Source organism: Mustelus asterias, chromosome 1, assembly GCF_964213995.1.
Source record: "Mustelus asterias chromosome 1, sMusAst1.hap1.1, whole genome shotgun sequence".
Taxonomy (NCBI): Eukaryota; Metazoa; Chordata; class Chondrichthyes; order Carcharhiniformes; family Triakidae; genus Mustelus; species Mustelus asterias.
Window position 1 is genome coordinate 160,856,060 of NC_135801.1, and position 24,301 is coordinate 160,880,360.

Below are 24,301 nucleotides of genomic sequence, written 5' to 3' on the forward strand. Positions count from 1 at the left end.
TTTCCTCTGGCTCCATGCACAGATTCCCTCCCTTGACCTTGAGTGAGCCAACCCTCTCCCTGGCTCCCCTCTTGTTCTTTATATATGTATAAAATGTATAAATATGTATAATGCTGAGCTTATTCTGGTAATTCTATTTGTCATCTTGCTGTCAATGGGGTTATTTCTGGGCAATGTACGTCTGAGTTAGATGAAGTTATCCACAGCCTTCAGGGTTGTGTTGTAGATAGTTATAATAGGTGGGGTACAGTCAGAATTTGGAGATGGTTTGTTTCTCTGTCATCCTTAAGCTGATGGTCAGCATGTAGTCATCAGCTGCTATTGAAAAGCAGTCACAGAATCACAGAATCACTACAGTGCAGAAGGAGGCCATTCAGCCCATCGAGTCTGCACCAACCACAATCCCATCTCATTCCCGCAACCCCACATATTTACCCTGCTAATCCCCCTGATACTAGGGTCAATTTAGCATGGCCGATCAACCTAACCCGCACATCTTTGGACTGTGAGGGGAAACCTGGGCACCCGGAGGAAATCCAGGTAGACACGGAGAGAAGGCAAAGGTACACACAGACAGTGACACAAGGCCGGAATTGAACCTGGGGCCCTGGCGCTATGAGGCAACAGTGCTAACCACTGTGCCACCGTGCCACCCCTCCATGACCCTTTGAAAGCCATGCCCACAATGTATCGCACATTGACGAAGGAAGAGCGGTGGATGTGGTCTATATGGACTTCAGCAAAGCGTTCGATAAGGTCCCCCATGCAAGACTTCTTGAGAAAGTGAGAGGGCATGGGATCCAAGGGGCTGTTGCCTTGTGGATCCAGAACTGGCTTGCCTGCAGAAGGCAGAGAGTGGCTGTGGAGGGGTCTTTCTCTGCATGGAGGTCAGTGACCAGTGGAGTGCCCCAGGGATCTGTTCTGGGACCCTTGCTGTTTGTCATTTTCATAAATGACCTGGATGAGGAAGTGGAGGGATGGGTTGGTAAGTTTGCTGACGACACCAAGGTAGGTGGTGTTGTGGATAGTTTGGAGGGATGTCAGAAGTTGCAGCGAGACATAGATAGAATGCAAGACTGGGCGGAGAAGTGGCAGATGGACTTCAACCCGGATAAGTGTGTAGTGATCCATTTTGGCAGATCCAATGGGATGAAGCAGCAGTATAAAATGAAGGGTACCATTCTTAGCAGTGTAGAGGATCAGAAGGACCTTGGGGTCCGGGTCCATAGGACTCTTAAATCGGCCTCGCAGGTGGAGGATGCGGTCAAGAAGGCGTATGGCGTACTAGCCTTCATTAATCGAGGGATTGAGTTTAGGAGTCGGGAGATAATGCTGCAGCTTTATAGGACCCTGGTTAGACCCCACTTGGAGTACTGCGCGCAGTTCTGGTCACCTCATTACAGGAAAGATGTTGAAGCCATTGAAAGGGTGCAGAGGAGATTTACAAGGATGTTGCCTGGATTGGGGGGCATGCCTTATGAGGATAGGTTGAGGGAGCTTGGTCTCTTCTCCCTGGAGAGACGAAGGATGAGAGGTGACCTGATAGAGGTTTACAAGATGTTGAGGGGTCTGGATAGGGTGGACTCTCAGAGGCTATTTCCAAGGGCTGAAATGGTTGCTACGAGAGGACACAGGTTTAAGGTGCTGGGGGGTAGGTACAGGGGGGATGTCAGGGGTAAGTTTTTCACTCAGAGGGTGGTGGGTGAGTGGAATCGGCTGACGTCGGTGGTGGTGGAGGCAAACTCGTTGGGGTCTTTTAAGAGACTTCTGGATGAGTACATGGGATTTAATGGGATTGAGGGCTATAGATAGGCCTAGAGGTGGGGATGTGATCGGCGCAACTTGTGGGCCGAAGGGCCTGTTTGTGCTGTGGCTTTCTATGTTCTATGTTCTATGTAATAGAAGGGCATAAACAGCAGTTCCCGTATCATCATCTCTGATACCTTGCTGAGGATTTCAGTCATCTCAGGTTGAAGAGATGACCATCTGTTCTGAATTGAATGCATATCCCATCAACATTACCATCAAATGCTCCAGAATGCCAGGCAGCAAAGAAAATACTGAAGAGTACGGGGGGGGGGGACCATGACACATTCCTGCTTCACAACAATTGTTACGTCAAAGGGGTCAGCAGTCAGTGACTGTGGCCATTCCATTCTGATCTATCAGATTCACAGCTCCATCAGGACATCCAGGTTTCACTAAGACTGTCCACAAAGCCTCTATATTTACTGTGTCAGGTCAGCAAAGACACAGTAAAGTTCCAGCTGTCGTTGGTGACGTTTCTCTTGTGTTTGTCTAAGGATGAGGATGATGGAGGCGATTTTCAAGCCAGGTTCACAGTTAGAGAGAAGAGCAAAACAGGCTGAAAATCCGGAGTGAATTGGGAAACGCGAATCTCTCAGAGCGACCGCATTCCGTGATTTTCCCCGGCTCTCACCCACAAAGGTTTGCACCCTCAGAGTGAGAACCGAATTTAAATGGATTTTAATAAATTTAAATATAATTGTCAGCACCGCCCCCCCCTCCCACCCCCCATCATATTTACAAGCACGGCGATACGCCGGCACATTGCAATAGGTTTATCCAGACGATGGTGGCTGGGGGGGCGGTGTGGGATGGTGAGGGAAATGTCACTGATGTATTTTTTGGAAGAGGGAGGTGCCAGCAATGGTTTGGGAGGAGGAGAGGGAGATGCTGGTGATGATGAAAGGGTTGGGAGGGTACAGAGAGAGGGGGATGCCAATGACGACTGATTTGGGGGATGGGGAAAGGAGAAGATGTCGGCAATGAAGGAAGGGGAGAGGGAGGTGCCAGTGATGAAGGAGATGGAGGGGCGGAGTGAAGGGGACACCCTGATACTTCATGGTGTGGTGAGGGGAAGGTTATTTTTAACTCTGACTGGGGCGAACTATGTGCAGCTGGGCTTTGCCAGCGTGTTCAGACCCAAGCCCTTGAAATGATGGCGTGAAGCAGACCCTCTTTTTTGGACAAGGTGCCATAAGATCTGGCGCGAAAAGCTGCTTGTTCCCTTGAAGAGAAACACAGGTTTTCGGTCAGAACTCAACACTTTGACAATTTTGGATCGGATTCCGCCCATTTTCACAAGTGCCTCTGCCTCCGACAGTGCATATTCTGCAAAATGGTTTATCAATCTGTTGAGTAGAACTTTTATTGGAATCTTATCAGCTATCACAAGCAACAGGATTCCTCTGTGATTGTCACACATGGATTTATGACCTTTTTCCTTTTTACAAGGAAACAAGTTGGAGGAGCCAGCGAGGCTTCCATTATTTATAAGGCCGACTCGTTCACATGAGTGTATTGAGCATATTTCATATATCTCTTAAATTCATGTGGTGCTCTTTATGCCAGTAAGTATTTGCTTCCTCTGTCCCCATTGTTTAATTGCCATTATGTGTTTCGGCTGGCCTCATCTTTGTAGTTTATCATCGCTTTGTGTGTAAGCTATCTTATTCATTCATTCTTTGGGATGCGAGTATCACTGGCAAAGTCATACTTCCAGCTCACAGTTCCAATGGCCACACACAAACCACCCAATCAAAATGCCGTTTGTAACAAGCGTTTGCATGGATACAATTCTGGTCCCAAAAAAAAACACTCTCAGCATTGAAAATACAGGCCGGATGCCACCAAGTATTGTGGCCACAGCACTTGGCAGCAAAATGACAGCAATAAACAATTTTCACTGCTCCAGCATAATATGTACCATTGGTTAATAGATAGCAATAAGTGATTATTTTAGTAAAATAACATGCGCCTCTCTCTGTTAGAAACTGAAATTAAGAATCAAATTTCTTGTAGCCAGCTGCTTGATGCTTAAATGTGGTGACTTGCAGCGAAAATATTTCAACCAGAAATTACCATGGGTTCAGCTTTCATTTCTCATCGTCTTACCTGAAGACTTCCTCTCGGGCAATATTCTGTTACAATGCAGACATTTGGTGGATCGATGCAGGCTCCAATGAACCTTGTCAAATGATTAAACTGCACATCCCGCATCTGCAAGAGAGATTAATACTGGCTACACTCGTGATCGGATGGATACGACACTGATAACATTGTCAATGATGTTGGCAGAAAACTGTGCACTTACGTGTTTTAATTCAAACAGCACTTGCCTGGTGAGCTCAATCCTTTTCTTGTTTGCATATTTAATTGCGACTAAATTACCCTGAAAATAAGCAATTAACATTTTAATTTAACGAGTAAAATAAAGTACATTTTGATGGAGGAAAGAAAACCTCAGTGTCTTTAAAAAGCAGGTCTAAAAGTTAATTTAAATTATCAAGAGGAAGTTTACTTAACTAACAGAAGATGAAAAGATGTTTTTAAAAAGTTGTTTTCTAGTTTTTGGACAAATGTTGCATTGATGATAATCTGCTACAATGCACACCCATGCTGTATCAATGTTAGGCTTGATTTCTGCTTCATGAGTCTTTCTTCAGCTACCACAATAAAACCCAGGTGTTATATTTAACAAGCAGGTTAAAATGAGGCTGACAAGACACCATTTTTGTGTAAGTGTGGAACGTTACACAGCGTCACAGAAATAGGTCATTTGGTCCAATTGGCTGTATACTCCATTTGAGAGCTTGAATGTTACACTCCCCCAGTTGTTTCTGAGGTGGGGATAGAGGGGGCAGGGGGACAATGCAATTGAATGGAGGGATTCCCTCTGGGATTTTGCCTGACCCAACCCGAACGCAATTTTATGAAGGGGCGGCAGGGCCCCGGATGGACAGCCTGCCCTTGCCCTTATTTAGGTCTGTAAGTCACCACTTAAAGGCCGTTTCCAAGCCAGCCTCAATTTTCAGGCCGGTGGGCGTTGCATAGTTGAGGGTGGGAAAATAGAAAAATTCACTGGTCTCGATTTGGGGGGGGGGGGAAGGAGGGCAATTCTATTGGAGGCCACCTGCTGACTGGGGCACCCTCCCCTCATGAACCAGACACCTCTTGGCTATCTCCTCCACCTCCCGAGCCAATCCCTCAATTACCCATTGCCCCTCCTCGCCTCCTTGTGTCCCCACCCACTCCGCCAGGCCATTCCTTACCCTCACCTTCCACTCCTCAGGACATATGCCTCTTACCTCATACTAGATCCCTGCACTTAGTCCCAGGCATGGCACTGCAGTACCTCTTCTGGCCATTGCCACGCTGTGCCCAGATGGGCCAATCTGATTGGCTAACAGCTCTCCAAGGTGGGACCTCCTTCCGAGATGGAAGTCCCACCTGCTGCCAATCAATGCTCATTTGAGCGTGAATTGGCAGTGGGCCAATTGGAATCAGCAGTGCTGTGTTCCCCGCCAACTCTCCAGAGGATGGGGGTTTGAGCACCCGCCTTCCAAAAAATTTGGGCCGAGGTCCTCCCACTCTAACAATCACTTCCCATCCTGCCCGCGTATCATTCTATTCTCTTCTACTTCACATTGGCAAACAGACAAACTCATTGCTAGCACTCGAAGAATAAACAAGCATAAAGAATCTATAACAAGATCTCAATCTCTGTGGCGCAATTGGCTAGCACATTTGGCTATTAACTGAAAGGTTGGTGGTTCAAGACCATGATGTGGAGATGCCGGCGTTGGACTGGGGTAAACACAGTAAGAGTTTTAACAACCCCAGGTTAAAGTCCAACAGGTTTATTTGGTAGCAAATGCCATTAGCTTTCGGAGCCCTGCTCTTTGCTACCAAATAAACCTGTTGGACTTTAACCTGGTGTTGTTAAAACTCTTACAGGGTTCAAGACGATCCAGGGATGGGGCTTTTGCTGTTAACTCCCAATCAGAATTCATTGTCTCATTTTGTGTGGCACAGTGGCATAGTGGCTCGCACTGCTGCTTCACAGCGCCTGGCACCCGGGTTCGATTCCTGGCTTGGGTCACTGTCTGTGTGGAGTTGGCACTTTCTCCCCGTGTCTGCGTGGGTTTCCTCCGGGTGATCCCACAGTTCGAAAGACGTGCAGGTTTGGTTGATTGGCTAAATTGACCCTAGTGTCAGGGGGATTAGCAGGGAAAAAGTGTGGGGTTACGGGAATAGGGCCTGGGTGGGATTGTGGTCAGTACAGACTGAATGGGCCGAATGGCCTCCTTCTGCACTGCAGGGATTCTATGAAGACAATGAAGCTCAGGACTAGTTAGTTTTTTTGAATTTTTGATGCCTCTGCATGAGTGCAAAGAATAAGAGAGGAAGATTTAGGCAGAATTTCGAGGAGATAGAGAAAAGGCATCAAATTGCACATGAAACCTAGTACTCAACAAGTAAATCCAGAGAAACGTGTAATCTGTTTTGGTTCATCAATGGTTGTTTCAGAGAATAAAGTTGGGACAGTAACAGCAAAAACTATTGTTTTTAATTCAATGTTTAATTTTCGATTAGGTTTAAAATCATGAAAACTTCAGGAAGTCTTTATATTCTAAAATACTCAATTGAAAAAACAATGAAGGGAAATGAGAGGGTTGCAGTAAAGTAAAGTCTATTTATTAGTCACAAGTAAGGCTTACATTAACACTGCAATGAAGTCACTGTGAAATTCCCCTAGTCGCCACATTCCAGCACCTGTTTGGATCAATGCACCTAACCAGCATGTCTTTCAGAATATGGGAGGAAACCAGAGCACCCGGAGGAAACCCACGCGGACACGGGGAGAACGTGCAAACTCCACACAGACAGTAGCCCAAGCCGAGAATCAAATCCGGGTCCTTGGTGCTGTGAAGCAGCAGTGTTCACCACTGTGCCGCCCCTAGTACCACCCACAGTAGAGGGTAAGTGCTGAAAAAGTATTTATGTATGTTGGTATAATTGCGTAAAATTTTATATATATGTCCTTGAAGAGTTTTTAAAATCCATTTCTAAGCATCTGATAACAGCTTTTGAAATCGCATAACCATGGAATTTCAATTATCCACATTTCTATTAATTGCCACAGAAATTATCCACCGAGTTCCTATTGCCATTTGTATTTTATCTTCTTTCCTTAATGAATAAAATTACAACATGATTCTTTTGTTATTTATATTGTACCGGCAATCATTCCTTTAACCTGTGTGCTTTTATATCGTGAGAGTAAGACCAAAATTTGAGGTTTTTAAATTGTTCATCAGTTTGAATAAATGTAAAGGGTAGTGGAGCTTTAGGTGTGCTTGACAAGCCTTAACGAAAGCAATACTGAAATAACCTATGGAATTGATGCTCACTCTCTCAGGCACTGATGTGAAATCTTTGCACAAATGTGATACAAAATGTATTTATTTATTGTTTTCTTCGATCTTGCAACACTCCAGCTATTTCGAAAGTACTACTTTTACTTCTGTCACTGTCACTTTTACTTCTGTCACTGTAGTAAAGGGACAAAGGGTGCGATCTTATGACCCGTTCATGCCACGCTCCCCCTGCAGCGAAGATGGAGAATTTGGCGACAAGCCAAGTCTCCAATCACTGCAGCGGGATGGGAAAATCCCGTTGGGGGCGTGAACGGTCGGAAAATTCCAATCCAAGTGTGTTAGGTCACAAATATGTGACAATACAAAGCACAGATATGGTCATTTCTGACCCCATTTTGCTGTGTTCTTTAATATTAGTATCAAATACTAGGGGATGTCTGGCACCTGGTGGTGTCCGCTGTGCAGCTTTTCCTATGATTTGAAATGGGTGTCATGGCTGAACCACTGTCTTTTAATAAAAAGAAGAATATACTTGGAACTCTGATAAAAGGCTATCCACCTGAAATGTTAAATCTGTTTCTCCCTCCATAGACCCTCAGCTGCTAGATTTTTCCAGCATTGTCTGTTTTTATTTTTGATTTTCAGCATCTGCAGTATTTACTATTGCCATTCGCCTGTTACGAGCTGAAGAACTGCATTGTCATTTGCCACAAAGTTTGTCTCATTGAATGGTGAAGCAGATGCGATGGGCGGAATGGCCTACCTCTGCTCCTATATCTTATGGTCTGATAGTCCTGTCGCCAACAGAAAGTGCTTAGCTGGCAAGACCGAAAATTTGAAAATGTTGTTACCTATAAAAACACCTCAGTGACAAAGCAGTGAAGTTGTAAATTGCAGCTTCAGTCCCAGGTACCATAGGGCTGGAGATGGTTCTGAATGATAACTGTCTCATTATTTTATAGTCTTCAGCTTTAAACCAAGATAACATTGTCTCCCTAATCCTTTCATTTTCGTCTAAGGAAGTTTTCCTCCTTTCCCATCACTGCCTTCCAGTTACTATGAACCAGTACGGATCTTTATGCAGGCAAAATGCCATTTCTGCTGTGTTTATGTTGTTAGGAAGAATTATTAAAACATTACTCTGTACCAAAAAACAAACCCTTTCCATGTAACGCAATGGATAAGGGGATTCATTAGAGATATCACGAAGACAGTTACAGCTGAGTAAAAAGAGAAAAGAAACCCATTCCAATACTGCTCCAGAAGGTGCTTGGCCAAGGAAAATAACCTGACAGCAAATGTATAAATATCTAGTTTAGTACATTTAGATTAATTATGCAATGGAACTATTTCCTTTATTTATATATCAGAGAGTAAGAGGTAATAGTTTTTTTCTATCTATGGCCTTGTATGGCATTCTGAGGTGACAAACTCTGCAGATGGGCACCCTGACCAGGAGCCACCCTGGGGAGTTTGGAGCACTAAAGCAATCCAAGGAACAGATTTCACTCTTGAGTTGGAAAGGCGAGTGGATTTGTTGTTTCTGGCAGCTATGGATTTCTGGTGGCTGGCCGGTGCATTATCGCAAATCCTGCTTCATTTTCCTCCACAATTGTTCATTTGAAAGTCTGATATCATGGCCACAATGTAAACAGATACACTGTCTGGAGACAGAAGCAAGATTAGTACCTTAAAGTAGCCGGTCTTTGCAAAGAGCTGGTATTTCCCTTGTGTTGTCATTAAGGAGCAATAACTGGATCCCCGCTATTGATGAAACAAATAAGAAAATGAAACAGCATGCCAGTTTAAAGTATTATAACCCAGCAACTGTTTAAATGGTTTCCAAAACACAATGATATGCATATTGCTTTACTTTCAAAGTACAGCAAAGACGTAATGCTGAAAGGATAAGTTTTCATCTTCACTCTGCCACGAAAAATAAGATCAGAAACATGGGCGTATCTCAATTTACATAAGCTTTGACAAAGGGTCATCTGGACTAGCGATGTCAGCTCTTTTCTCTCCTTACAGATGCTGCCAGACCTGCTGAGATTTTCCAGCATTTTCTCTTTTGTTTCATTTTCCAGCATCTGCAATAATTTACTTTTATTCCAATTTACTTAAATGGTCTAAACAGCAGGCACAAAGAGTTCTCAATAAATACTGCCTAATGTTGCAAAGGCATACGATTACACTTTAAACAATTGTTCTACTGAATGTCAAACATTACCTGCCCATTTGTCCAGGTCTTAGAAGCTGTAATCTCTTGTGCCAGGTTTGTAGACCTGAGGGACTTTACCAATGGAAGGTACAGAAAACAATCTTCTCCATGGTGGGATGAATGGGATGTCAGGACAGGTCACTGCAACTGTTCAAATATACCATCTCACTGCTACTCATTACTAATAACTTGTTTCGTACCTGACTTCCAAATAAAATATCAAGCTGCATTTAACATAATGGGTGAAATTTAATGCCCTTGCCCAAGGTGGGTATGGAGACAGAGGGACACATAACCATGGGGGAGGGTTCTGGTGGGAAACTCATCACTTTACCATCTTGCTATCATTGAGGCCCTTAACTGAGCAGTTAAAACCCACTTAAGGGCCTCATCCCACTGTTGCCGGTGGAGGACTCATCATGCCCAAAAAAGAAATCCCCGTTGCATTTTGCTTATGAGCTCCTAGAGGGGAGGTGCCATGTTTTAAATGCCAGTGTCTCATCCAGGGAGCTGGCATCGGGAAACAGTGGGGCGGCGCTGAGACCCACTCCCATTCCTTTGCTGCTGACTCCCCTCCACCTTCATCCCCTCTTCCACTTCCTCCATCCTGATTTCATCCTCACATTCACACTGCCAATTTTTTGCCCACTCACTTATCTGTATCTCTTTGCTGAAGTGTCCTCTCACAACTTGCTTTCTTACCTAACTTTGTATCATCAGCAAATTTGGCTACAGTACAGTTTTCAAAACAGGTTTTATTGTGTAAAAAAGAAGTGTAATTTTCCTTCAGGGACTAACTCAGAGGTGTCCTAACAGTGTGAGGTGATGTAGGATAACTCGAGAGAAATGCTGCTAATTTTGGGTGCATGGTGAAAGATCTTCCAAGATTATTTTTCAGAAAGGTTTTGAACTCAGCTTCCCCTTTGGGCTATATGCCTCCATCAGTAGAGACATAACATTTTATTCAAAAACAGAAAAATCGTATGATTGTAAAAGGTGGTTCACTGTTAACTCCAAGCTAGTTAGGAAGTCATATTGGGCAAATCAATGCCGGAACCACCTTGAGATATTTAAAATGAAAATATAAATTAAGAAAAGTATCTGTGTTTTCAGCTTGCTGTAATCAACGTGAATGTAATTTTGTTGGCCCTTACCAACTACTGGATTGGACATTTTAATTTTATATTTTAGTTTTTTAAAAGTGTTTTCAAGTTCAGAAACCAAAGTATTTTATTAGACGGGCCCATCAGGCCAATATGACAAGCAACAGAAGTGTAAGTGTGGAACCTGCATTGTGTGATCTCATATCAGTCTTTGTACCACATTCCATTCTTTGCTATTTGAACAGCGGGGGCTAATATGTTGATTTAAAATGGATTGACGGCTCTGTTAAATGGGATTTGATACAAACATATTGCTTGCAATGCAGTCTGCTATACACTGGGGAGCCAAATGCTGACTACTTTCCAGAACATCTCCCCTCTGTCTACCAGCCTAATCCTGAGCTTCCAATCACCTGTCATGTTTCTTCTCCACGTTGCTCTCATATGGACTCAAGATCACCAATTTCAGACCGTAATCTCAGCCCCTATTTTGTTTCTTTCCTATTTAGAGATTTTAGTTATACTTTCAATTTTTTCTCCTTTTTTTTGGTTTCAGATGGCAACTGTTCATTATTCTGCCATTTAGACCTCTGTGATCCACAGCTTTTGTTTCTTGTCCCATTATAACTCCCTTGGTCTCTGCACCATAAACTTATATTCTTTATTGTGTGGAAAATGGGTGCCTCTGGCTAAGCCATAAGTTCCCTTGAGGTGCTGGTGGGGAGCCTACTTCTTGTAGCCCATCTGATGCGGGTACATCCTCATTACTACTGGTAAGGGAGTTCCAGGATTTAGACCCAGGGACAGTGAGGAATCAGGGATATAGTTTCAAGTCAGGATGGTGTGCGTCTTGGAGGCAAACTTGCAACTGGTGATGTTCCTATGTGTCTGTGTAATAGAGGTCGCGCAGTTGGTAGGTGCTGTCAAAGGAGCAATCGTGAGTTGTTGCCATGAATTTTATATGTGGTATATGCTGCTCCACTGTGCATCAGTGAGGAGCTTGTTTTAAGTTGGTGAATGGTTGGTGTGAATCAAACAAGCTGCTTTGTGCTGATGGTGTCAAGCTTCTTGAGAGTTGTTAGAGCTGCACTCATCCAGTCAAGTGGAGAGTATTCCATTATGCTCCGGACTTGTGCCTTGTAGATGGTGGACAGTTTTGGGGAGTCAGGAGGTGAGTTACTCGCTAGAGAATTTCCAGCCTCTGACCTGCTCTGGTATGCACAGTATTTATGTAGCTTGTCCAGTTCAGTTTCTGGTCAATGGTAACCCCCAGGATATTGGTAGTTGGTGATTTAGTGATGGTGATGCCATTGAATGTCATGGGAACCAAGAGACAAAATGCTGGAAAATCTCAGCAGGTCTAATAGCATCTGTAAGGAGGGAAAAGAGCTGACGTTTTGAGTCATCATAGAATCCCTACACTACAGAAGGAGACCATTCGGCCCATCGAGTCTGCACTGACCACACTCCAACCCAGGTCCTATTCCCGCAACCCCAAGCATTTTACCTGCTAATCCCCCTGACACTGGGTCAATTTATCATGGCCAATCAACCTAACCTGCACACCTTTGGACTGTGGGAGGAAACTGGAGCACCCGGAGGAAACCCACGCAGACACGGGGAGATTGTGCAAACTCCACACAGACAGTGACCCGAGACCGGAATTGAACCTGGGACTCTAGCTCTATGAGGCAGCAGTGCGAAGCACTGTGCCACCGTGCCACCCATAGAAGAAGGCCATTCGGCCTATTGAGTTTGCACCGACGACAATCGGTGTCCAGGTGACCTTTTGTCAAAGGGTCATGACAAAGGGTCATCCGGACTCGAAACGTCAGCTCTTTTCTCTCCTTACAGATGTTGCCATCTGTAGGAGATGCTGAGATTTTCCAGCATTTTCTCTTCGGGTTTCAGATTCCAGCATCTGCAGTAATTTGCTTTTATCGAATGTCATGGGGGAATGGTTGGATTCTCTCATGTTGGAGGTGATCATTGCCTGGCACTTGTGTGGCGTGAATGTTACTTCTATGAAACTGACAAAATTCAAAGCTCGCTTTTCTTTCCAAGTCTATTTTCTGGGTGTTCATTGAGCAAATTAAAACTATTTATGTATTTATTCAACAGGCACCAATCCTCAGCAGCACAGAAAAGCACCATATGTCTATTTTGTTTTCATTCTATTTTTAGATGATGATTTATTTGCTAGTTAGGTCATTCTTTAAAGGCTATCAGCTTGGTGTCCAAAAAGCTATATGTAGCTTTTCTCCAACTGTGGAGAGTAGATTACATACAATTACATTTTCCTTGTAACATTATCATTGTGCTGCAGGAAGAACAACTTTGTTTTCAATCAGTGTGCTGATCATCAGATTTCAGCATAGAAGCAATACTGTTCAGTAAAACTACATTTTATTTCAGTGAAAAAACCACGCCTTTTCATTTCTTCACAAAGGAAATCGATGCTACCAGTGTCACAGTGAGAGAGGATGTAGGAGAAAAATTGAAAGGGATAAAAATAGATAAAGAGGTCTTTGAAAGGTTGGCTGCATTCAAATCAGGAAAGTCAATGGCATGGACGGAATGCATTTGAGGTTGTTCAGGGACGTGAGGGTGCAAATTCCAACTGTAGCCACAATCTTCCAATCCTTGGAAGAAATGTCAAAGGACTGAAGGATTGCAAATGTCACTCAACAAGTCAGGAAACCTGACACGATGGTAGACAAACCTTTAAAGACAATTAAGCTCGATTTTTCTCCTCCTGCACCTGCCCAGAAATGAGTCAGGAGTGGGTAAAATGAGTTCCGTGAGACCAGAATTTCAAAATTCCCTATCCATTCCATACCCAGCCCCTTTTCCCCTAGTTGGGAAACATGTCAGGTCATGACCCCGCGTGCACATCCTCTGACTTGTCAGGATTTGGACACCTGCGGGAACCCTAAGGTAAGTCAGTATGTGAACCTTGGGAGAAGTCTGCTGAGGAGTCTAGAACCTTTTAACAGGTAAGCTCAAAAGGTCTTACAGATGCCCCCTTTATTGCCTACGTTCGCTCCATGACCTCCCATACACCCTAAGGCCCCTTCTTGTCCCCTCTACTTCCACTTCCATACCCATCCCTTATCCCTTCCATTACTCCCCTACCCCTCCCCTTCCTGACTTCCACCTGACCCTGACTTCTGGAAAGCAAAATCTCATGAGAGCTCCTGACTTTCAGACATCAGGAAAGCAATATCAGTAAACGGCCTCTCTCATGGTTCCTTATTCTCAGGAAAAGCCAGTCTCACATCTGGGGCAAAATTAATTGGCACTTGGAAAAAATACGAGTCAATAAATGCAAGCAAGTTTGAATTTGCCAAAGCAAAATGGTGTTTGATTAATTTGATTGAGTTCTTTGATAAAGTAATCATGAGGATTGAAGAGGGTAGAGTAGTTGATGTTGGGTACATGAACTTTCAAAAGACATTTGATAAAGTACCACATAATAGAACTGTTAGCAAATTTGAAGGAGGCAGTGTCTGCATGGTTCTAAAGTTGGCTGAGGAAACAGAGTATTGGTGGACAATTATCTTGCAGACTGGAGGGAAGTACGCAGTGGTATTCCCTAGGAGTTGGTATCAGTGTTACTGCTAATTTTGATATATATTAATGACCTGCATAGAGTCACAGAGGTTTACAGCCTGGAAACAGGCCCTTCGGCCCAACTTGTCCATGTCGTCCCTTTTTTTAACCCCTAAGCTAGTCCCAATTGCCCACATTTGGCTCATATCCCTCCATACCCATCTTACCAATGTAACTGTCTAAATGCTTTTTAAAAGACAAAATTGTACCCGCCTCTACTATTACCTCTGGCAGCTTGTTCCAGACACTCACCACCCTCTGTGCGAAAAAATTGCCCCTCTGGACCCTTTTGTATCTCTCCCCTCTCACCTTAAACCTATGCCCTCTATTTTTAGACTCCCCTATCTTTGGAAAAAGATATTGGCTATCTATCTGATCTATGCCCCTCATTATTTTATAGACCTCTATAAGATCATTTTGATATCCAGGGCATAATTAAACATTTGGAACTAACACACAAGTTGAAAATGTAGTGAGGAGGACAGTAACAGGAATGAGAGCATAGACAGACTGAGGAAAGTGCCAGACATATGACAGATAAAATTTAATGCAAGGAAATTTGAAGTGATTAATTTCAGTAGGAGGAATATGGTGAAGTAACATGAACAAAATGGTACAATTTTAAAGAAGGCATAGGACCAGAAAGATGTGGGGGTATACGAACACAAGTATTTGAAGGTTGCAGGACAAGTTGAGAATGATGTTTAAAACAAAAACCAAAAACTGGAATAGTTTTGATTCGTGGGGTACTGGCACCGGTATTGCAGCAAGTGGGAGCTGCATCTTTGGGCCTGTCTGCACCTGAATTGTGCTGGGATTGGCGTTCTGGTGAATTGTATAACCAGGGCATTACAGAGGACTTTAAACAAAAAACTGGGGGGAGGGGAGCATGTGAGAAGAGACGTAATAAATCAAAAGGTAAAAGAGCAGGATAGCAATTAGGGCAATGATAACCAGAACATACAAACTTAAGAATGCACTCGTAGATAAGGCCAGAGGAAGTAAAAGGCGAGACAGATAAAGAGGAACCTGTAGGTGTGGTGTACTTGGATTTCCAAAAAACCATTTGATAAAGTCCAACATCAAAGGTGCTAAGGCATGAGGGGTAAGACGTTAGCATGGATCAAAATTTGGTTAGCTAACAGTAGGCAAAGAGTAGGTACAAATAGGTCTTTTATGGTCTGCCAAGTTGTAACTAGTGGAATGCCACAGGGAACAGTGCTGGGGTCTCAACTATTTACAAAATACATCAATGACTTGGATGAAAGGACCAAATATAATATTGCCAATGACACCAAGATAGGTAAGAAAGTAAGTTGTCGAGGGAAGGTAAAGAATCTACTTAAGTGAGTGGGCAAAAATATTCCAGTAGGAGGGAAATATGGAAAAATGTGAAATTGTCCACTTGGTGACAGAACTAACAAGAGGGGAAAACATATTTGGTACAATACCAGCTGAGGTGGGAAGAGGCCACCTCTGAGATATTTCCTCAGCATCATTTCTACTTTTTTGATTTGATTTGATTTGATTTATTATTGTCACATGTATTAGCATAGTGAAAATTATTATTTTTTGCGTGCTATACAGACAAAGCATACCGCTCATAGAGAAGGAAAAAAGAGTGTAGAATGTTGTGTTACAGTCATAGCTAGAGTGTAGCTTAAGGCAAGGTAGGTCCATTCAAAAGTCTGATGGCAGCAGGGAAGAAGCTGTTCTTCAGTTGGTTGGTACGTGACCTCAGACTTTAGTATCTTTTTCCTGACGGATGAAGGTGGAAGAGAGAATGTCTGGGGGGGGTCCTTAATTATGCTGGCTGCTTTGCCAAGGCAGTGCGAAATGTAGACAGAGTCAATGGATGGGAGGCTGGTTTGCGTGATGGATTGGGCTTCATTCATGACCTTTTGTAGTTTCTTGCAGTCTTGGGCAGAGCAGGAGCCATACCAAGCTGTGATACAACCAGAAAGAATGCTTTCTATGGTGCATCTGTAAACATTGGTGTGAGTTGTAGCTGACATGCCAAATTTCCTTCGTCTTCTCCTTAGAGAAAGTAGAGGCGTTGGTGGGCAGGTTGTTGGTGATCTGGACACCCAAAAACTTGAAGCTCTCTATCCTTTCTACTTTGTCCCCATTGATGTAGACAGGGGCATGTTAGAATCATAGAAACCCTACAGTGCAGAAGGAGGCTATTCGGCCCATCGAGTCTGCACTGACCTCAATCCCACCCAGGCCCTACCCCCACATATTTACCCGCTAATCCCTCGAACCTACGCATCTCAGGACTCTAAGGGGCAATTTTTAACCTGGCCAATCAACCTAACCCACGCATGTTTGGACTGTGGGAGGAAACCGGAGCACCCGGAGGAAACCCCACGCAGACACGAGGAGAATGTGCAAACTCCACACAGACAGTGACCCTAGACCGGAATTGAACCTGGGACCCTAGCTCTATGAGGCAGCAGTGCTAACCACTGTGCTACCGTGCCGCCCCTATAGGCAATACTGTACAATCAATACATGTTGAAACCAGATCATTGATAGCGTGCATTATGAGTTAATATAAATGCTTTGCAGCTGTTAAAGAAAAACAGCATAAGGAAAGAAACAAAAATGTTTACAAGTAGTACAGTACAACCTTTTTGGTGGTGGTGCTGGGTGGCAGGGGACGAGGAGGAGGAAAAGGTTAGAACTTAAGTCTCATTCTTTACTTACTCACAATATAATGCACTCGAGGAAAAATAACTTGCATGTTTTCACAAAGGGAATTGAAAATCCTCCATCACAGTACAAAATGTCCTGGCGATCACATCTAGAACAAGAAACTACCTCAAACTGCTTTTCTTCAGTAAGCTAGTACAAACTTTACATTATTTGTCAACCATGAAAAAGCTACCCAATGCTGGACTTAGTGTAAGAGAACATAGTGTCATCACTGTAAAAAAATAAGGGTTGTTTTACTTGGGTTTAATAAAAAGCTGTGTTGCAAAATAAAACACAATGGACAACTTGTACATATTGAAAATAAATTATAGTCAACAAAATTTAAAATGCAAGATTCTATAAACTAACATTTGCTGCTTTGCAAATAGTATTAAAACTAGTGTAACCTCATTAAATATTATGCTGTCAAATCACTATAAAGAAAGTGCTTAAAAAGCAACCAAAGCCAATCACATTCTTGGGTTCAATGATCACTGATAGCGTTAGCTGCCAGTTTCAGCCAAATGAAAGTGCTTTATTTCACTTCAAAAAAAAGTAAACATTAATCTGCACCAGCAGCTTACCCACAATACCATTTACATCACAATTTGATATAACCAATAATGCACAACTGCTAGATAAGATTGATAGCACATTAACCAGGCTGCAGTCAGATTCTTCTCATGCTTCCTCCTCTGGAAAATGAGGAAAATGTTCTCCTCTATGCTTCCTGAAGTCGATGACAATCTCCTTCGTTTTGTTGACGTTAAGGGAGAGATTATTGTCGCTGCACCAGTTCACCAGACCTCATTCCTGTACTCTGTCTACTTTGTAATTTCTATGACAAATTCTATGTTGCAACTCCTCCAATTGATGTGAACAAAATTAAAGGCTTGGGATTCTCCAGCCGCGCTCGCCCCAAAACCAGAGAATCCCATCTGAGGTCAATGGACCTTTGCGTGGTCCACAACACTGCCTCCACCTCCCCCCCCCCCCCCCCCCCCCGCTCTACGATTCCAGTGGCGGGCGGGACAGGATAATTTCCCCCCAAGATCTCCTGGTTGGTGAATTGGAGATATGAACACACATTCTTTTGTTATGTAGCACTCCATCACCAGAGCAACAGGGACTGTGTTATTGCTGACAAAATTCTGAAACTAAATGAAGCAAACGTTAAAAGCCTTATTGCAGTGACTCTTGTTTCTTTCTCCTCTATGTACTCCATGAATGGTATACTTTGTCTGTGTAGTGTGCAAGAAACAATACTTTCAACTGTATCCCAAAACATGTGACAATAATAAATCACATCAAAAAAAAGGTTGCAGCACCTGTCTCCCTCCCCCACCTGAGAGCATACAGTATCACATTTTCTGTGAACAGTCTATCTCATCGGCCTCTCCATAAACAGCTAACAGCACCAACATTAGACATGCTAAGCTTTAGTTGTTACTGGTCTTGTTGAGCTGATTGATATTGAGATTCTACAAGATTAGTGCATTTTCACAAGAAAAGCCACTTACCAGTGATAAGGTAAGCCTGCTACCAGCACTCTTCCGGAATTTTTCACTGTTTCCCATTTGCAGTTCTTCCCAGCGGATCCGCCACATCATACTGGCTAGGTCCTTCTCCAGTTTTAGTTTCCTATTTAAGTATCATTTTAAACAGTGGCATAAACATCATTTATTAAAGCATATATTATCTGTTGCTACTATACAAATATCACTGTGAAGGTAATAGTATTTGGAGAAGAATGGCATGTTGCCTCCCTGGTCCCAGGATCAAGGACGTCTCTGAGCGGTTGCAGGACATTCTTAAGGGGAGGGTAAGCAGCCAGAAGTCGTTGTACATATTGGTACCAACGACATAGGTAGGAAAAGGGATGAGGTCCTGAAGTGTGAATATAGAGAGTTAGGCAGAAGTGCAGGACCTCGAAGGTAGTAATTTCTGGACTACTACCATTGCTACATGCTAGTGAGAGTAAGAACAGGAAGATTAGGCAGATGAATGCATGGCTTAAGAGCTGGTGCAGGGCGCAGGGATTTAGATTTGTGGATCATTGGGATCTCTTTTGCGGAAGGGGTGACCTTTCAAGAGGGACGGGTTACACCTGAACTGCAGGACTAATATCCTGGTGGGGAGATTTGCTAGAGCCACTCGGGAGGGTTTAAACTAGTTTGGCAGGGGGGTGGTACCCAAAGCAGTAGGGAGACAGAAGAGAAGGTTGATTACAGCACAGAAGTTAAAGAGAGCACATTAAATAGTAAAGGCAGTGTCAGTAATCCTAGTACCAGACAGATCAGGCAAAAGCAAGACAGAGAGCAAGGGAAGTGCAGATTAAACTGATTTATTTCAATACAAGAGGCCTGACGGGCAAGGCAGATGAACTCAGGGCGTGGATGGGTACATGGGACTGGGATATTATAGCAAGTACTGAAACATGGCTAAGGGAAGGACAGGACTGGCAGCTCAATGTTCCAGGGTACAGATGCTATAGGAATGATACAACAGGAGGTAAGAGAGGAGGAGGAGTTGCACTTTTGATTAAGGAAAACATCACTGCAGTATTGAGAGGGGATATATCCGAGGATTCGCCCACTGTATCTATATGGGTTGAACTGAGAAATAAGAAGAGGGAAATCACTTTGATAGGGTTGTACTATAGGCCTCCAAATAGTCAGCGGGAATTGAAGAGCAAATATGTAAGGAGATTACAGATAGCTCCAAGAAAAATAGGGTGGTAATAGTCGGAGATTTTAATTTTCCCAACATTGACTGGGACAGCCATAGTATTAGAGGCTTGGATGGAGAGAAATTTGTTGAGTGTATTCAGGGGGAATTTCTCATTCAGTATGTGGATGGCCTGACTAGCAAGGGGGCAAAACTTAACCTCCTTTTGGGAAATAGGGAAGGGCAGGTGACAGAAGTGTTAGTGAGGGATCACTTTGGGACCAGTGACCATAATTCCATTAGTTTTAAGGTAGCTATGGAGAATGATAGGTCTGGCCCAAAAGTTAAAATTGTAAATTGGGGCAAGGCCAATTTTGATCAGGCTGGAACTTGCAACAGTTAATTGGGGGAGTCTATGGGAAGGCAAAGGGACGTCTGGTAAGTGGGAGACTTTCAAAAGTGTGTTAACCAGGGTTCAGGGTAAGCACATTCCTCTTAGAGTGAAGGGCAAGGCTGGTAGAAGTAGGGAACCCTGGATGACTCGGGATAGTGAGGTCCTGGTCAAGAAGAAGAAGGAGACACATGACATGCATGGGCAGCTGGGATCAAGTGGATCCCTTGAAGAGTATAGGGGGTGTAGGAGTAGAGTTAAGAGAGAAATCAGGAGGGCAAAAAGGGGACATGAGTCTGTTTTGGCAGATAAGGCAAAGGAGAATCCAAAGAGCTTCTACGAATACACAAAGGGCAAAAGAGTAACTAGGGATAGAGTAGGGCCTCTTAAGGATCAACAAGGTCATCTATGTGCGGATCCACAAGAGATGGGTGAGATCTTAAATGAATATTTCTCATCAATATTTACTGTTGAGAAAAGCATGGATGTTAGGGAACTTGGGAAAATAAATAGTGATGTCTTGAGGACTGTACATATAACAGAGTAGGTGGTGCTGGAAGTCTTAAAGCACATCAAGGTAAATAAATTCCCGGGACCTAATGAAGTGTATGCCAGGACATTGTGGGAGACTTGAGAAGAAATTGCGGGTCCCCTCACAGAGATATTTGAATCATCGATAATCACAGATGAGGTGCCTGAAGATTGGAGTTTGGCAAATGTTGTGCCTTTGTTTAAGAAGGGCTGCAGGGAAAAGCCTGGGAACTACAGGCCAGTGAGCCTCACACCTGTAGTGAGTAAATTGTTCGAAGGTATTTTGAGAGACGGGATCTACAAGCATTTCGAGATGCAAGGACTGATTAGGGACAGTCAGCATGGCTTTGTGAGTGGAAAATCATATCTCATAAATTTGATTGAGTTTTTTGAAGAGGTAACCAAAAAGGTAGATGAGGGCAGTGCAGTTGATGTTGTCTACATGGACTTTAGCAAGGCCTTTGACAAGGTACCACATGATAGGTTGTTGCATGAGGTTAAATCTTATGGGATCCAGGGTGAGGTAGCCAAATGATACAAAATTGGCTTGATGACAGAAAACAGAGGGTGGTTGTAGAAGGTTGTTTTTCAAACTGGAGGCCTGTGACCAGTGGTGTACCTCAAGGATCGGTGCTGGGTCCACTGTTATTTGTTGTTTATATTAATGATTTGGATGAGAATTTAGTAGGCATGGTTAGTAAGTTTGCAAATGACACCAAGATTGGTGGCATAGTGGACAGTGAAGAAGGTTATCTTGGATTGATCAATTGGACCAGTGGGCTGACGAATGGCAGATGAAGATTAATTCAGATAAATGCGAGGTGATGTATTTTGCTCGAGCGAACCAGGGCAGGTCTTATTCAGTTAACGGTAGGGCATTGGGGAGAGTTATAGAACAAAGAGATCTAGGGGGACAGGTTCATAGCTCCTTGAAAGTGGAGACATAAGTGGACAGACTGGTGAAGAAGTCCTTCAGCTTGGTTTCATTGGTCAGAACATTGAATACAGGAGTTGGGACGTCTTGTTGAATTTGTACAAGACATTGGAAGGCTACACTTGGAATACTGTGTACAGTTCTGGTCACCCTATTATGGAAAGGATATTATCAAACTAGAAAGAGTGCAGAAAAGATTTACCAGGATGCTACCGGGACTTGATGGTTTGAGTTATAAGGAGAGGCTGGGTTGCTGGGACTTTTTTTTACTGGAGCATGGGCTTCGGGGTGATCTTGTAGAGGTGTATAAAATAATGAGGGGCATAGATCAGATAGATAGTCAATATCTTTTCCCAAAGGTTGGGGAGTCTAAAACTACGGGGCATAGGTTTAAGGTGAGAGGGTAGAGATACAAAAGGGTCCAGAGGGGCAATTGTTTCATGTGGAGGCTGGTGAGTATCTGGAACAAGCTGCCAGAGGTAGTAGTAGAGGCGGGTACAATTTTGTCTTTTAAAAAGCGTTTAGACAGTTACATGGGTAAGATAGGTATAGAGGGATATGGGCCAAACCTGGGCAATTAGGACTACCTTGGGAGTTAAAAAAAGGGGCGGCATGGACAAGTTAGGCCGAAGGGCCTGTTTCCAACCTCTATGACTCTAAGAAAGGTGGTAATGTGTCCATTATTACCAATACTTATGTAAATTGAGAGAGGTGAATACTCAGCAAGACCTTGGTGCCTTTGTGCATCAATCGCTGAAATTAAGTGCGCAGGTACAGCAAGCAGTAAAGAAAGCAAGTGGTATGTTGGCCTTCATGGCAAGAGGATTTGAGTTTTGGAATAGGGATGTTTGACTGCATTTGTATAGGCTGTTGCTGAGGCCACCCCTGAAGTATTGTGTACAGTTTTGGTGTCTTTATCTGAGGGAGGATGTCCTTGCTATCGAGAGACTGCAGCGAAGATTTACCCGGCTGATTCCTGGGATGGCAGGTCTGTCATATGAGTAGGGACTAAGTCGGTTAAGATTATATTTATTGGAGTTTAGAAGAAAGGGGATCTCATAGAAACTTAATTCTAACAGAGTTAGACAGGGTAGATTCAGAAAGAATGTTCCAATCATGGGGGAGTCCAAAGCTAGGGGTTATAGATTGAGGATTGAGGATTCACCTTTCAGAACAGAGGTGAGTAGAATTTTTTTCTCCCAGAAAGTGATGAATCTGTGGAATTCACTACCACAGAAAGTAGTTGAGGTCAAAATGTTGTGTGAATTCAAGAAGGAATGAAATATAGCTCTTGGGGCAAAAGAGATCAACAGATATGGAGGGAAGGTGGGATCAGGACATTGAATTTGATGATCAGCTGTGATCAAAATGAATGGCGGAGCAGGTTTGAAGGGCCTACTCCTGCTTCTATTTTCTATGTATGTTTCTATGTATAGAATCAAAGAATCATACAGTGCAGAAGGAGGCCATTCAGCCCATCAGGTCTGCACCAACCATAATCCCGCCCAGGCCCTATCCCCACAACCCCATGCACTTACTGTAGTTAGCCCCCTGACACTTAGCGTCACCAATCCACCTAACCCGCACGTCTTTTAGACTGTGGGAGGAAACCGGAGCACCTGGAGGAACCCACGCAAACACGAGGAGAACGTGCAAACTCCACACAGACAGTGATCCAATCCGGGAATCGAACCCAGGTCCCTGGCGCTGTGAGGCAGCAGTGCTAACCACTGTGCTACCGTGCCGTCCAAATGTGTATGTTTCTAATGTACAATTTAAAGAGACAATAATTCTTTAACCTGACTTTCATGTCAAAGGAGTTTTAATTACTGAATGTAAATGACATTTTTACCAAAATCAAGGACAGTCAACCTGTTTCCAGGTTTAAATGGCCAGATTCATAAATACTATACCGGTAAACCAGAAAGCTGGAGATTCCAAAAATTGCTAGCGTGAGGCCTGCTCCCAGGGCAACTATTCCAAGCAGCGGGAAAGTAGCTAAGGGAACAAAAAGAGGAGAATTGTACAAGTGGATTAAGAAGCAGACTTTGTTTTATCGCTTCATCATCCAACTCTCCTGTCTATCTGGTATTTTGTTTGGCAATCATCTGATAGACACCCTTGTAGGAAAAAAACAAAGCTAATCAATCTACTTGCAAAGATACAATAATGTGAATCGCTCTTCTTCAGTTACAGATGATATACACAAGGCTTCCAAATAATAAACCATTTATCAGATACAAATCCTGTGCAGGCTTTCAAGTTTCCAAGAATATCATTGTCAAATTTTTGCACAGAGCTTACCCAGGCTCCAGAGAGGTAAAGACATTTTGCTCTATCCTTTTAGCCTAAATACATTAACTGAGGATGGACATCTGCATTACCATCCATTCATGATTCTGCCCATTAGAGATTTGTTTCTTCAGTGTCCAAATTTAAGAGCTTGGCTGGGTGGAAACACTGCAAATTTGGCACAAGTTGTTCGTAACTGTCTGCCCATTATAATGAATTCGATGGAAAACCAGGAGGAGATTTTACCCTAATTTAGGACAAGGACTTGTACCTCACTAAATACATTCAGGTACCATAGCAGAAAATTTCTGCTATGTTGTGAGCAGTAGAAAGAAAACATCCGCCCTGTCAGCATTTATTTCTCCATTATAATGCAATGTTGATCATAGAATCCCTGCAGCGCAAAAAGAGGCCATTCGGCCCATCGAATCTGCATCTACAACAATCCCACCTAGGCCTTATATCCGTAACCCCACATATTTTACCCCACTAATCCGTCTAACACGCATCCCGGGATACTAAGGGGCAATACACCTAAACCCGCACATCTTTGGACTGTGTGAGGAAACCAGAGCACCCAAAGGAAACCCACACAGACATGGGGAGAAGGTGCAGACTCCACACAGACAGTGATCCAAGTGGGGAATCAAACCCGGGTCCCTGGAGCTG

The 24,301-nt window shown here is 43.5% G+C and overlaps 1 protein-coding gene across 1 annotated transcript in view; it reads right to left on the reverse strand.

Annotated features, from left to right (window-relative positions):
• Positions 1 to 24,301, reverse strand: part of npr2 (natriuretic peptide receptor 2) — a 163,054-nt gene that overhangs the window by 74,590 nt on the left and 64,163 nt on the right. Inside the window, exons 7-11 of the mRNA XM_078222101.1 lie at positions 23,254 to 23,338; positions 18,338 to 18,458; positions 8,874 to 8,948; positions 4,118 to 4,195; positions 3,919 to 4,023 (exon numbers count right to left, since the gene is read on the reverse strand). Coding sequence (XP_078078227.1) covers positions 3,919 to 4,023; positions 4,118 to 4,195; positions 8,874 to 8,948; positions 18,338 to 18,458; positions 23,254 to 23,338 — 464 coding nt within the window. The remainder of the gene's footprint in view (positions 1 to 3,918; positions 4,024 to 4,117; positions 4,196 to 8,873; positions 8,949 to 18,337; positions 18,459 to 23,253; positions 23,339 to 24,301) is intronic.